At 36.7% G+C, this 14622-nt stretch overlaps 2 protein-coding genes across 3 annotated transcripts; one reads left to right on the forward strand and one right to left on the reverse strand.

Moving 5' to 3' along the window:
- On the forward strand, positions 3705 to 7345 carry LOC109707373 (lysine histidine transporter-like 8). The gene is made up of 5 exons (XM_020228608.1): positions 3705 to 4083; positions 4842 to 4975; positions 5353 to 5780; positions 6041 to 6172; positions 6467 to 7345. The coding sequence occupies exons 1-5, from the start codon at positions 3767 to 3769 to the stop codon at positions 6953 to 6955; spliced, it is 1500 nt and encodes a 499-aa protein (XP_020084197.1). The 5' UTR covers positions 3705 to 3766; the 3' UTR covers positions 6956 to 7345.
- LOC109707375 (protein S-acyltransferase 10) lies at positions 7487 to 13084 on the reverse strand. Of its 2 annotated transcripts, XM_020228609.1 has the most exons (11): positions 12805 to 13079; positions 12584 to 12698; positions 11311 to 11385; positions 11101 to 11172; positions 10859 to 10990; positions 10061 to 10094; positions 8792 to 8901; positions 8587 to 8673; positions 8302 to 8385; positions 8058 to 8123; positions 7490 to 7960 (listed from the first exon to the last, which is right to left on the reverse strand). In XM_020228609.1, exons 1-11 carry the CDS (start codon positions 12887 to 12889, stop codon positions 7786 to 7788), a joined length of 1035 nt encoding a protein of 344 aa, XP_020084198.1. In that variant the 5' UTR covers positions 12890 to 13079; the 3' UTR covers positions 7490 to 7785. The 2 variants fall into 2 exon arrangements, with proteins under 2 accessions (XP_020084199.1, XP_020084198.1); XM_020228610.1 differs by lacking the exon at positions 8302 to 8385 and having other exon boundaries at positions 7487 to 7960; positions 12805 to 13084.

The following is a 14622-nucleotide window of genomic DNA, read 5'->3' on the forward strand; positions in this document are numbered from 1 at the left end:
CTTTATTTATTTTATTTAAAAATAAATTTAACTGAAAATATGATTTAATTAAGATTCAAATTTGGAACCTCATGTACCAACCACAAACCTTAACCTTTTGGCACTTAAGAAACGTGTATATTTGTGTCTCAACTCTTTATTTTATTTCATTTTTGTTCCGCACTCCTCCCTTTTCCCTAACTCCCCTCATCTCCCTTCTGCTTTGTTTTTTCGGTTTTGGCTCATTTCAGAGGCCCTAACTGTTTCCACACTGTACGCTTAGTTTATTTCGCTTAATGAATGAAGCAGGTAGCTCGTTACCTCTTTCTCAAAACAAAGAAACGTGTTTGTCGTTTTGGCTTTTTGACCTAGTGGGTCAAAATTATGTCGCTTGAGATCGAGTGCTTGTCCATTTCAGTGTCTCCGAGGACTTTGCATGGATGCTTCGCGTTTCTTCTTTTCCTACCTTTTAAAACTTAAAACGATAATAGTTTTTAAAAATGTGGGGGGTTGGAATTGATTTTAACATTTTAACACTAATGATACAAGCTAATTAAAGATGGATTTTCTCTCAGTATGCGCACTTACCGTATATTAGAGAGATAATCGAGAAGGCACAGTAAAAGATATGAGTTTTAGAGTTAAGGACCTAGGAGGTTTGGAATTGTCTCTAAGACCAATAAACCTCGCAAATTAAGTGCTCGATCTAATAAAATACTACTCAAGAACATTCTTACCTAATGAAATCAAGTTATTTTAAGATCAACCATTAAGCCAAATTAAGCCAACAACATCCAATCTATGCATGATTCATAATATAAAGGATTAGATGCTCAGGCCACGCCGATAGAACCATACCACGCATATCAATAAAATGTCGGCATAATACAATTGCTGTACTGCTGGAAAGACTCAAAATTTATTAAAAATTTAATAAAAATATATAATAAATAATTATAATATATTAATACTAAAATATATATATTTTGTATTATTATTTGTCAGCGAATAGATATATTTATAAATAATACACGTCGATGTATTAGAGCACATACTATATTGACAAGTATTGGGCATGACTCTGTAGACTATAGGATGACGTTTAGGGTGCGTTTGGTTCGCGCTATCTTTTAAAGATTCCTAGTAATCCAATGGGAATAAAAAAATATGACGGTGTTTGGCTAAACGCACTAAGTAATCTAGTTGGTAATATTGGATTCACTTGGGAATAAGATTCACCCCAAAGTACTAATCTCATTTCCTTGAGGGAGGATGGGTATCCTCATATTAATGGATTGGGATAATCATAATATATCTAATCTCTTTCTTTCTTCCTACCCGCCGGCTAATTGATATTATTTTTCTTTACACTCTAACCTTATATCTCTCTCTAAACTTATTTTTCTCTCTAAAATTCAACTTTTTTTTCCTCTCTCTAAACTAAGCTCTCTCTCTCTCTCTTTCTAAAATTTCAACTCTCTCACTCCCTCTAATTTTGACTATATTTTTCTTTCTATTTTTTTAATTATGCTCTCTCTCTAACTTATACTCTCTCTCCCTTTTTTCTAAAAAGATGTTGAAACTTTTGGTAACATTATCTAAAATTAATTAAATAAATAAATAAATAAATTGTATATTTTTTGTAATATTAAATAACATGGCTAATTAATATTACCGTGCGAACCAAATACAGGAATTCCACATTCTTAGTAATAGGATGAATAGGAATAAGATTCTCGGATATCTTTTATTCCTAGTAATCTTTCATAATGCGAACCAAACGCACCCTTAAATCCTTGCATAATATGGTCCCCGATAACCAATAATTCAAGCTACATGCATGGCTCTATCACCAAAGGCATCATGTCACACACCATAAACCCATAAGTATACACAAAAAGAAACTTATTGGAATGAGGAAGTTCAAAACGTACATTGCATGATAATTTGCGAAAAGAGGCACATCTATTTCTATTCTACCACATTAAAGGAGGGTTACATTAAAGAGAATTTTGGAGACCAAAGATTGACACGTGTCCCCTCAAAACCCTCCTTTATTCTTTCTCTCTCATTAAAGAAGGGTTTGGAGGGACCAAAGATTAACACGTGTCCTTTCAAAACCCTCCTTTATTCTCTCTCTATACATATAATTATATATTATATATTAATATATTATAATATATACTATGATATATATAGTATATATATCTATAACTATATAGTTATAGATTATAATTTAATTATATAAATTTAAATTTTGATACTTTCAAAATTTTAAAGTTTAAATTTTATAATTTTATATTTAAATTCTAAATTTGAATTTTAATTTATAACATTTATTTTCAATTTTAAACTTCAAAATTTAAAATTTAAATCTCTAAACTCCATAAAATTAATTAATTTTTATTAATATAGATGCAATTTAAATCACGTAAAATATTCGATGTATAAAAAAATACAGAATTTAAATTTCAGGAGTAAAATTTATAAAAATATAATGTATACTAGGGGGGGTGTGTATACTACTCATGTAATTTTTATTAAACAGTTTCTTTTACAATTTTATTTTTCTTCTATTTATTGAAAATTATTTTGATAGATTTATCTCAAATCCTTTTCATATAAATTTTTATAAAATAAATTGTTGTATAAATTTATTTTGCGCATATACGAATTTTAATAAATTTTATTTAAATAGATTTAATTATTAAATTATTTTTATATAACTTTTATTTAATTAATAATTAGAGTTATAAAACTATAATAAAAATATTAAAAAAATAAAATTTATTATAAAAATAATTTTATATCCACATCATCGCGTGGTATTTCACTAGTTTTATTGAAGGCATAGCTTTATAATGAGGACAAAGAGATTCTTATTAGTTCCTTCACTGGGTGGTCCAAGTCCACTCCCATGAAACCTAAGCGCAAGTGGTATAAACCTTTTAATCTAAGGCCCCGACACCCTGACCCATCACACCAATCGTCTCTAGAGCAAGTAGCAAAGGGCTTGGTGGTTGGTACCCGAGACCCAAGTTCGAATCCTAGTTGATTCACATTTCCAGTTAAGTTTATTTCTAAATGAAATAAACGAAGCAGGTAGCGTGTTATCTATCTCTCTCCAAAAAAAAAAAAAAGAAAAAGAAAAAGAAAAAGAAAAAACGCCCTAGCCCATCACCCGTCCTATATGTCTATATATCTAGCACTTTTGACTAAGAGTCTGATGATTAACATTCGAAATTTTAAAATTAGAGTTTAATTGTTTCACTTGTCTAGCTAACGGATCAGTTTATTTCTAAAATATGAACGAAACAAATAAGTTGTTTTTTTTACTGAAAAGAAAAACATCATGTCCAACCAAAATCTTTTAAAGAGAGTAATATGTGGCCTAATTCCACATTGACTCTAAGCCACCGTTTGGTTCGGAATTAAGTAAAAATTTGTTATTTCAGGAATAGAGTTAAGTTCAGGATTAATATGGGGTTAGAGTAATTTTATATTTGATTGAGAATTGGGTTTACTTCAGGTATAGATAAAATAGTGTTTGGTTAGAACAGGTGTGATAAAAAGGATAGTTGGTAAAATAGTGTTTTATTTGATTGGAATAGTGGGGTGGGATGGAATTAGCTAACCCCAAATAGTGTTTTCCTTAATTACTAAGTTTATATATATATATATATATATATATATATATATATTGGGGCTCAACCGACTCTATATATATAGGAGGACTCGATCAGGTGCAAACAAAGAATAAAATCAAATAAGAGAAACTAGCAAAGTCATGTTGAGAGAGGCGACTGATGACGTGCATTCGACCCCTCGTAGTCCGCCGCCACTGCCTGTCTCGGCTCCGCCCTCGCAGATCCGCTCACCGTCGGTGGCGGCATCGTGGTTTGCGAGGACGCCGTCGACGAGCGTGAGAGACTACCTGGAGGAGGTGGGCCACCTCGCCGGCGGTGGTGCCGACAATCGCGATGCGTGGCTTCCGATCACCGAGTCGAGGGACGGGAACGCCTACTACTCGGCGTTCCACATCCTGAGCTCCGGGATCGGGTTCCAGGCGCTGATGCTTCCCGTGGCTTTCACTATCCTCGGATGGTATTAATATTTTCTTTTAAAAAAAAAAATAAATTTAGAGGATCTAAAATATTTTCACACCATTAATTACTCTATTACGATGGACAGTAGAAATAAGTTCTCGAAGATTTAAAAACAAAACAACAAAGGAAGTCGAAGAAGTTTTAATGTTATACATCTTCTAATATTTACTAAAGTGACTCGGAGTTGTATAATATTATTGGCCCCTTACTTTTGTATAGGTTAGATACAAATAAATCATGCAGGGTTGTGCTATGTATGAAGTTACAAAAAAACAACCAAAGGAATGGAAAAATATTTCTATCCAAAAGTTATTTTCAAAAGTTATTTTAAATAAATAAATAAATAAATATTTTTATATACATATATATACACTTATCCGAAAAGGTTGAACAAAAAGCACTCATCATGCGCGTTAGTGGTGTCCCCTACATACTCTATTATGTGGCTTTAGGTGACGGGAGCAAGATGACGCCATAAACACGTCCCAAAAGGCAAAACAAAAAAAAAATTCACAAAAATATACTAAAAGAAATTTAAAAAAAAAAAAAACAGTAAATTGCATGGCCAATGTGGGGATTTGTCCTGTAGTTAACCCAACTCAATCCTTTCCGACCGAGTCACTGTTTGACCCGAAGTAATCAATCTCAATCAAATCCGCAAAGTACCAACCAATTAAATGATCCAAAATGAATGAAATATCATTACTAGTAGCTACAACAATTTGAGCCGTATGATGACGAGTTTAATATGTGCAGGGCATGGGGAGTAATTTGCCTCACCTTGGCATTCGTATGGCAACTCTACACCCTTTGGTTACTCGTCCATCTCCACGAATCCGTCCCCAGTATCCGTTACTGTCGTTATCTCCACCTCGTCAAAACCATTTTCGGTAATAAGCCCCTCCATTCACTCTACTTGTTTGGCCTGATTTATATGATGTTCAACAGATACTTTGATAAGGTGCAAAGCTATTATACTTTCGAAAGTATAAAAAAAGTTGGTGCTTTCGATTTTTTAGTCTTAGAATCAAAAATTATAGAATCGAGATAATGGTGTTCCTTTTACTCTAGGATAATGATATTAATCCAAATATCAGAAATGATCAAAAGGATTAATCTAAGGAACAAAAAATTATAAGCACCAACTAGTTTATACTTTCGAAAATATAGTAGCTCTACTCTTTTGATAAACAAATATTTTTCCTAATTAGTCATATTTATATAATATTTCTGTAGAAACTTCTGCTTGATCATCACTCGTATACAGGCCCAAAGTTAGGGAAGTGCATGGCCCAGTTCCCGATCATGTATCTCTCCGCCGGGACGTGCACCGCCCTCATCGTCATCGGCGGCGGGAGCATGAAGCTCTTCTTCGAGATCACGTGCGGTCCGGCACGCGTCTCGAGGCCGCTCACATCCGTCGAGTGGTACCTCGTCTTCGTGTGCCTGGCGGTGGTCCTCGCGCAGCTCCCGAACCTCAACTCCATGGCTTTCGTCTCCCTCGTCGGGGCCGCGACCGCCGTCCTCTACTGCACCATGATATGGGTAATATCTGTGAGCAAGGGGAGGCTGCCGGAGGTTTCTTACCATCCTGTAAGGGGCAAGTCGGACGTTGATGGAATGTTGAACGTGCTCAATGCTCTCGGGATCATTGCTTTCGCTTTTAGAGGCCACAACCTTGTCTTAGAAATACAGGTATTCAATCTATCGTCTCTTTTAGTTTGTTTACAAAGGTCATGTATATGTGACAATCCAGAAAAGAGTTTAGAGAGAGTTGTCGTACCCAAACACCTCTTAGTAATTGAACCATCCTTTTCGCCCAACATTGCTGTCTCGTCCTATCCTATCCATTTCAGGCCCAAGTGCCGTCTGACCCGCATATAATTTATCTCCATCAGATTAGCTAGCAATAATAATGTTGGTGCATGCTTATGTATATTTATATACGTTTTCAGGCTACCATGCCGTCAACTCTGAAACGCCCATCCCACGTGCCTATGTGGAGAGGAGTCGGGGCTGCTTACCTGCTGATCGCGTTGTGCATGTACCCAGTAGCTATTGGTGGCTTCTGGGCCTATGGAAACCTGGTAAAGGAGAACAAAGATTTTGTCTTTTTGAGTACTCAGATTCATCAAATTTTCTCTGTTCTGGTGACACTGTCCATATGCTTGCTCCTTTTACTGTACTTAAAATTTCTCTGCTCTGAAAAGCACTTTCAGCTAGCTAGAGCAAGAAGCTAGAATTGGCTTCTGAACCCTGGAAGTGGGTGCTCGAAATGACGCTTCTGCTTCTAGCTAGGGAGAAGCAATTGAGAGGACCACGATAAACAAGCTATACGTTACGGTTCCTATTCGCTGAACGTCTCGTTATACTTTATGCAGATACCTTCAAACGGGATCGTGAGTGCAATGCACAAATTCCACAGCCATGACATCTCCCGAGGCGTGCTCGGACTTACCACGTTGCTCATCATCGTAAATTGCCTGAGCTCCTACCAGATCTACGCGATGCCGCCCTTCGACAACTTGGAGGCAGCATACATGAGCGTCGCGAACAAACCCTGCCCGCGATGGCTCCGGTCTGGCTTCCGGGCTTTCTTCGGCTCGCTCACCTTCTTCGTCGCCGTGGCTCTGCCTTTCTTGTCGGAGCTCGCGGGCCTCCTCGGAGGGATCGCATTGCCGGTCACTCTGGCGTACCCCTGCTTCATGTGGATTCTTACCAAGAAGCCTAGGAGGTACGGTGGAATGTGGTGCACCAACTGGTTTTTGGGAAGCCTAGGAATGGGTTTAAGCGTGTTGTTGATTATTGGAGGGATATGGAGGATTGTCGACAAAGGCCTCAACTTGCGCTTCTTTAAAGCAGCTCAGTGACAGATGAATTATTAGAAGAAAAGATGAAGTACCAGAAACCTTAATGAAGACACGACGACACTGCGGCATTGTTGATAAACTAGGGGTGATGTTCTCGTGAGATGTAAATCTAACTGAAAGATCAAGTGACCGGTTAAAATACTTTGATGCAGGAAAAAGGGTGTGAACATGATAGACGTAGAGAGGATCTGAAACCTGCCGGCAGACCTGGCATTCACAACTGAGCGAGAAGAATTTAAAAGCTTTCTTTAAAAGATGCTAAAAAGATGGAAAATGAATTTTCTGCCAAAAAAAACCTGCCTTCTAGGATATTTTCCAGGGAACCAGGCTGAAGAAAAGCTGTTGAAGTTATAAAAGAATTATAAAATTGAAGTATTATTGCTCTGCAAATGATAAGAGAATAGATTGCAAAATAGATTAGAAAATCAAGGTGCATATATGCAGTCTTTCTTTCGAGGACTTGATAAAATAATACTTTGGTGCTCGAAGGCACTAATAGTTCACATTGTGCTAAGAAGGGGAAAAGAAAAAGGAGAAAAAAACAAAAAGTTCTAATCTAGTAATCTTACAAGATCTTTGAGCACACTAAAGGACGGAACATGTCCATCAAAAACAAGGAACGCAGATATAGCCACCAAGCATAAGCATGGCACATCTGGATAGAAATAAAGGATACCAGGGCAGCAGAGATACTTCTATCGGATATTTGATAGAGGGCATATATAGTGACAAAAATACAAATGTTACAGCAAAATAGAAAAGAAAAAAAGAAAAGAAAAATACAACAAAGAACTTACAAGAAGTTTCAAAGAACGCCTAGCTGGCATGTATCAACAGCACCGGCAGGAAATAATCTCTCTCCAAGTGTAGGGTCGGGCCCTGGCTTGTAGTTCCTCCATCGGGGGAACCTCTTCGAGGATGTAGAATTTCTCTCTCGAGCAGCAAAACGTATACAGGTTTCTGCAAATGCCCTTACTAAATGGATAAACCCTGTCAGGGACCCCCCTGCAAACGAAAACATTTGATATCACTTCCTCATTAGTAGCCTTAGCAATGATTAGTAAAAGTTAGGGCTCATCCAAACGCTCCTATATATCATTACCTCAAGTAGAGAACGCGTTTTCTTCTTGCGAGCTCGTAGGTAGTTTGGTTTGTCAAAGCAAGATAGCTGCACATAAAAAGAAACCAGGATGACTTCTCAGTGCAAATTGTAGTATGCTACCTGCTTGAATATTCATCCGAATAAAGAAGCTAGCGGAGGACTATGAAAAGAAAATTCAATGTCCTTCAGAATGAATAAGATAAAACAAAATCAACCATAGATAACAACTGAATATAAATCTTACCTATGGAAAAGCAACAATAGAAGCAAAAATATGAGGCAAAAGATCAATGCTGCTAACAGGATTATGCCAAGGAAATCCTTCCACCTAATATGTCACATATGAAGTATATGGTTACAATTTCCAGGTTGCAGAAAACCAACCAAAATATAAAAAAGGCTCGAGGGAAAAATATTATGCGATACTTGTTTAGTTCTTATCACAGAAGCCCACAGCAACAACCAAGAAAAATGAGAAAATGGTGAAAGGTCAAACAACAATTTATGGTGACGAAATAGGAGACTGTACCACTCTTTGTCGATATCTGACCGCAAGAAGGAAATGTACAGAACAACAGTCCATACTGACAGAATTGTTTCTTCAAAGATATACCACCTAGAAAGCAACAAAATCTCTATTACAGCATAAAGTAACACATTACACGTATTTAACAGGACTCAGTATCTAAAAGTTCATCATACATAACGAAAAGTATCAAGAATTGTAAACTCACCAGAATCGACAATGATTCTTCAAGCCAATGCATGTTCCGAGCCAAACACAGTGATGATCAAACTGAAGGACGCATTTATCACAGTCATGGCAATGCTTAGAGCGTGGAGGCTGTAAAGGGATGCAAAATGTAAGTTCTGCTTCAGAAATATGTACAAAAGGAAATACAGCCCTGAGAATATAAGATTGTAACTAGAGTGAGGAACATGAACAAATGATGAAACCATTCCCTAAATAAATATATTGTAAACAGTAGGTCCATTTTTCTTAGTCTACTAGAAAAGGAGTGGAGTATAAAAACAAAACTAAGTGCATGAATATTTTTCAATAGTGGCAACTACAGGAATTCACCCAACTGCATACTCAGAGAAGCTACTGATTCCTGTAATGTCACATTTTTTTAAATGCTTTTTCGGGCACTCAACGGGACTGTAAAGCCATTAAGCAAATATTAGAGAACAAGAAGGTAACTTATAGAACAATTCTACATAATCTATAGAAGAATAAATGTGCTGAGATCAATAAGGTGGAACTTATAGAACATTTCTACAGAATCTATGGAAGAATAAACAGTGCTTTCATTAGTAAAATCACACAATGGTGCCAGAGGCATCTAGTCACAACCAATGTAAATAGTATTGCTTGATAAGTCAGAACTTAAAGATTCAAGTCTTGTTGTCAACAACAGTGCCTCTTGACATGCAGTCAATGAGGATGGGTTTTTCCTGTAACTTCTAGAGTCAGTATCAGATTAGGAACTTCATTTTGGAGCACATTCACAGAAGAGCTGACAGACCAACATGCCACCTGCTAGTAATTCAATAATTCGTTACTATATACAACGTATTTAGGCCCGCAAAAAAGTACTGATTAAGTACTCAAGAAAGTGAGCAATGTGCATGCTTTTGAAAGGTTTCAAATACTCATGGACACAATCCCACGTTAGATAGCCAATGATTTGATCCCTCAAATAGACATACCACAGAAGTGAAAGTGCATATTACAACCTACAAGCTATATAGGACTAACACATCAAACAATAACTTAAGAATCATAAGAAACATAGATGCCCTGGGAGAACGACACTAAGAACATTTGCATCTATCAAAATAAAAAATTATCCAATAGCTTTCAAAAAAGATAGAATTAATAGCAAAACCTGCTAAAAATATACAGTCCCTGTAAAACCATAAGAGAAAATTAATTTGTTAAATCAAAATGACGGGGGAAAAAAATCAAGATATAGCAACCAAATATGATCAAAATTTACCTGAATGACATTACAGTAAGGGCAAGTCCAGTCCCTGTCAAGGGGGAAGAGGTTAAATGATCAAATTTTGAATTTTAGACTTCATAATACAATGTGCCACAGAATAGCAGATACTAGTAGGAATCCTAAAAAACAAGAAGGATAATGAAACTAAGAAAGCTATCATTATAGCAAGCTTTTTCACATTCAAAATTTTACGTGTTAAGACCTACTTTCCAATGACTGAATAGTGCTCGATCAAAGCTGGCACTATCAGACACTAAAGCACCATCAAAGCTGGAGAATCAAGAAAGGCAAAGCTAAGTCATTCCCTGTCATTATTTCCACATTAGCATCCTGTTTCTGAAGCTCAAATTTCAGCAACCACTACCACTACATGGTATGTCTTCCTCTTCATAATAGTTCTAGCATTTCCTTATTTATTAATGCATTCTACCTACATCTGAAAATCATGATAAAGTAAATATGTACATGACCTGGACAGCAATTAATAAGGGAAAGCATATCAAGGTTGCATTAGGAGTGTCAGCTGATACTTAAGGAAGCAAGGGAGAAGCACAGAATCCTGTGCTCAATATACCGGCACCTTCTTACGGACTTTCTGCCCCTTCTAAGGGATCTATTATTTAATTACAGTACGCTCGCCAGCCTCTTTTATCCCCCATCAGTGACCAACTATAGAATAAAACTTTTGTATAATAATTTAGATAATGACCATTGAAATGACCAAAAAGGAAACTCTAGGCTATTGAATTACTTTTAAACAGTTCCTTGGTTTGTCATAATTTTATATAGTACCTGCTAGATGAACCAGGAGGGTACAGGTTCATCACTTGCTGCAACCATGATGATGAATTTGTCCGTGAATTAAGTCTTTCCAACTGATTACGACTGATAGGAGTCAAGCTTCCATTTTTTGAAGTGGATTGTCTTCTCTTAATCGTCAAAGAAGAACAGCAGGAGTAAGATCCAGATCAAAGGAAGTGGGAAAAAAAAAAGAAGAGGATCAAGCAAGATATAAGATGAGAGCTCAACATTACTTTGAAATCATTGATGTATTAATAAAGGTAGCATGCAGTTCACTTCCAGCTCTCATTGCATCGATGACATACCTGAAAGCACAAAATGCACACGCACATCACAGACCACCTATGTCAATTCTATTGCATGATTTAAAATGATTTTGAAGTAAAACAGCAAGAAAAGAAAAAAAAACAAAAAGAATGAGGAATGACTAGCAAGTCCACTACCCTGGTGATGAACCAGATGCGAGGATATACTGAACTAGCGTAACCAGAAGAAGTACCAAGTATGCTGCAGTATACCTGAAAATGCAAAAGAATGAGGTAAGCATACAAGAAAATTGCACACATAAGAAAAGAAAAGGACTGTAACAATTAATGTGATCATAAAAATTCCCCAAGAGATGATCACAGGGAACTATAAGCCAAGTCTTGACATCAAATGTTATAGAAGAATATCTTTCGTTATTCAGTGTTAAAAATCAACAAAAGAATGATAGCACCCACTTCAGGAACCTCATTGTGCAGATGTCATTCTAACCAGGAGTTGAATTTACGACAAAGTGAGAAATGATACTTTATGATAATAATAGGACTTTTTTGGGATCTCACTGAAAAAATATGATGTATTTGACAAAGATTTGAATGTTAAAACATTACGCTTCTCTTTTCTTCCTCCTCTTCTTAATTGGTTTGAGGCAGTTCTCTCTATTCACCCTCATTCAAATACTTCCATCTCATTTATCTTTCAAACGTTTCTCTTTTCTCCATCTTTCCACTGCCCTAACTGCTTGCAGATTGTTTCTCTAGCAATTTATTTGCTGCAAAATTGCTGTGAAGTTTCATATTCCTTTCTACTGTAATAAAATTTACAAGAGAAAACTTCTGCAGCAATTGCGACATTTTAGGGCGACTTTATCAACTTCATACGATTGTAAAACCATTAATATGCAACAGTAATGACATAATATCACTCTAAGGCGGAAGGGCGGAAGGTGAATGCAAGCAGGGTGACAATGTTGAAAATTTCCGATGCCGGAGAAATAGATAGAACTGGAAAAAATAACACTTCGTGCTATCTTGACTGGAGAAAGCATGATTATTGTAAAAGAAATGTTTAAACAAGTTTAAGAACAGTTGTCCAATCTATGAAACACCTAGAGATACATTATTAATGCTTTCTAGGCAACATATAATTGCCTTAGATCATTTTATCCACATTTTCCTGGAATCGTCCAGGACAAGATACCTAGCACCTCTGTGAATCTTAAAGCAAATATATAATGCTAAATATAAAGTCCTTTTTACTCGGACCACGAATTCGCAGCTAAAGTAAACAACTCAATAGGGACACACGATACACTGAGAATAATGCCCTACAACGTGAAATTAATAGAGTTCTCTTAAAGCAACGAATTCAAGGAGAACGAGAAGTGGGATCGCAACCAAACAGAAAAAAGATCAAGAAAACGCTAGATAAATTGGCGGGATCAAAGGGTACCACGGCTCCTCGCGAGTCCTCCGCACCAAAGTTGGATCCAAGACGAACACCGTCCCCACGAATACCACGTGAAGGAGCAGCAACAACGCCTTCAATCCCCACGAAGATCTCTTCGCTGGATCCCCGATCGGACCCCAGAAACCCCAAATAAGACCAAAATAATAAGGGTTTCGAGAATCCAAGAGAGAACACTACGACATAGATATCGAGATGGCTCGTACCCCGTTCGGCGACGCTGGGGCACAGCTCGGAGATCTTCTCCCGCACCTCGCGTATAGAGGTAGCTCGGAGATCTGCGTCCGCCATGGTCACCGACGCATTCGAGAGCACCACCACCACCACCACCACCAAACGAAGAAGAAGAAGACGACGACGAAGACAAAGACGAAGACGCGGAAGAGACAGAACGGGGGGATGAGGACGAAGACGCGTATGGTGTACCGCAGGATCAACGTACCGCGCGATGATGTTTCGCGAGGAGCGAGTTGTGAGTATTGATCGGATCCTCTGATTAGCTTTGGGCAGTTAGATCCGCGATTACGAGAGCGGATATACGGTGATTAAATTAGAGCCGTCGGATCCGCGGGCTCCCAAAAACTGGTGAACCCATCAGGTGACGTCATATGGTGGGCCCTATTGATGAGTTGGTTGGTTGCGGTGGCCCATTGCTCACGGCCCATCCGTTATCATATCCATTTGTTGCACAATCTCCCACACTGATATATTATCTAAATAATATCCGTATCTACGGATAATATTTTTATTTATTCATTTACTTCTATCCGTACCTATATCTACATTATCTACTCATTTGCGTAACCATCAAAAAAAACGTCAAATTTGGTGGATTATGGAGGAAATTTTTTTTGAATCAGTCCCTCTCCAAATGATGGAAAAAAAAAAAAAAGCAATATCGGGTAGCAAAATTTAAATTCAAACCTTATTAAGTGCAACAAACATCGAGCAACAAAAAAAGATAATTTAAATTCAAACCTTTATTTACAATTGATTCATCATTTATTAAAATTTATGCCCTTCCACTCTAGGGAGTAAATTTTTATTTTTTTTTTATAGGGATCATACTGTTTTTGAAATAATCCAAACAGTGAATGCTGGGGACGGTGATTTAAAGCAGGTACATGTGACAATTTATTACGAAATTGACCTACTCAAATGGATCTTGTTTTTTTACTTGAAAATTTGAGTTTCGACATGAATTGTAAATTAAAACCTACAAAATTAAGTGGAAAAAATCAACTATTATTTCACCCAATTCCGAAAGATTGAATACCCAAAAAAAAATTAAATTAAAATTAAAAGTAAAAAAGATAAAGAAACAATCACAGTGTATGGGCGAAATTCAAGCTGGGCCCAACCCTTGGTAGTGGATGGGCCAAATTCAAGTTGGGCCCAACCCTTGGTTTTGCTGGTTCGATGGGTCGACCCCTACAAGTGGGCCTTCTTAGTATAAGTTATGCATGGATTAATTACTAATAAAAAAAAATAATTAATCTCATCTGATACAAAGCACAAAAAGGACTAAGGTTCATAGAATAAGAAAATGTTAAAATCTGGAAACTTAGAGAGATATAACATGGGTCTAGAAGTAATAAGATATATCGATCATATAAATCAGTAATCATCAAATAAAATTATATGAGAGGCAATTGCTTATATACCCCTTACTGTAAATCTACTTCATATATATCTTTCCCTCACAAACATCTTTCTCAAATATACCTTTTTAAAAACTCGAATTCTTATAAATAAATCCTTAAAATAGTGGTATATATATATATATATATATAGAGTGAGGCTACTATGCTATCGGAAGCATGGAGCCTTCCGTGCTTCCAGCTTGTTTTCGATGTTGCGACTTTCGAATCGTCGATCGGCTCTGTTAAACTTGATTTAGAGTATTTGGAGTACGTAGAAAAATAAATTTTATTATTTTTCGATATCGTTTGCCTAGTGATCGAATGGCCTCAAAATCAACAAATTTCAATGGCCGTAGTGAGCCGTTTGCAAGTTTAACGGTG

Source organism: Ananas comosus, linkage group 3, assembly GCF_001540865.1.
Source record: "Ananas comosus cultivar F153 linkage group 3, ASM154086v1, whole genome shotgun sequence".
Lineage (NCBI taxonomy): Eukaryota > Viridiplantae > Streptophyta > Magnoliopsida > Poales > Bromeliaceae > Ananas > Ananas comosus.

What these genes read in the sequence shown, in the direction of transcription:
- LOC109707373 (XM_020228608.1), top strand. Translation starts at nt 3,767, where the DNA reads ATGTTGAGAGAGGCGACTGATGACGTGCATTCGACCCCTCGTAGTCCG. An exon ending in CCTCGTCAAAACCATTTTCG is followed by an intron (nt 4,976 to 5,352) that starts GTAATAAGCCCC and finishes ACTCGTATACAG; the next exon opens with GCCCAAAGTTAGGGAAGTGC. An exon ending in TCTGGGCCTATGGAAACCTG is followed by an intron (nt 6,173 to 6,466) that starts GTAAAGGAGAAC and finishes TACTTTATGCAG; the next exon opens with ATACCTTCAAACGGGATCGT.
- LOC109707375 (XM_020228609.1), bottom strand. Translation starts at nt 12,889, where the DNA reads ATGGCGGACGCAGATCTCCGAGCTACCTCTATACGCGAGGTGCGGGAG. An exon ending in GCATCTGGTTCATCACCAGG is followed by an intron (nt 11,173 to 11,310) that starts GTAGTGGACTTG and finishes TTGTGCTTTCAG; the next exon opens with GTATGTCATCGATGCAATGA. An exon ending in AAACGCGTTCTCTACTTGAG is followed by an intron (nt 7,961 to 8,057) that starts GTAATGATATAT and finishes TTTCGTTTGCAG; the next exon opens with GGGGGTCCCTGACAGGGTTT.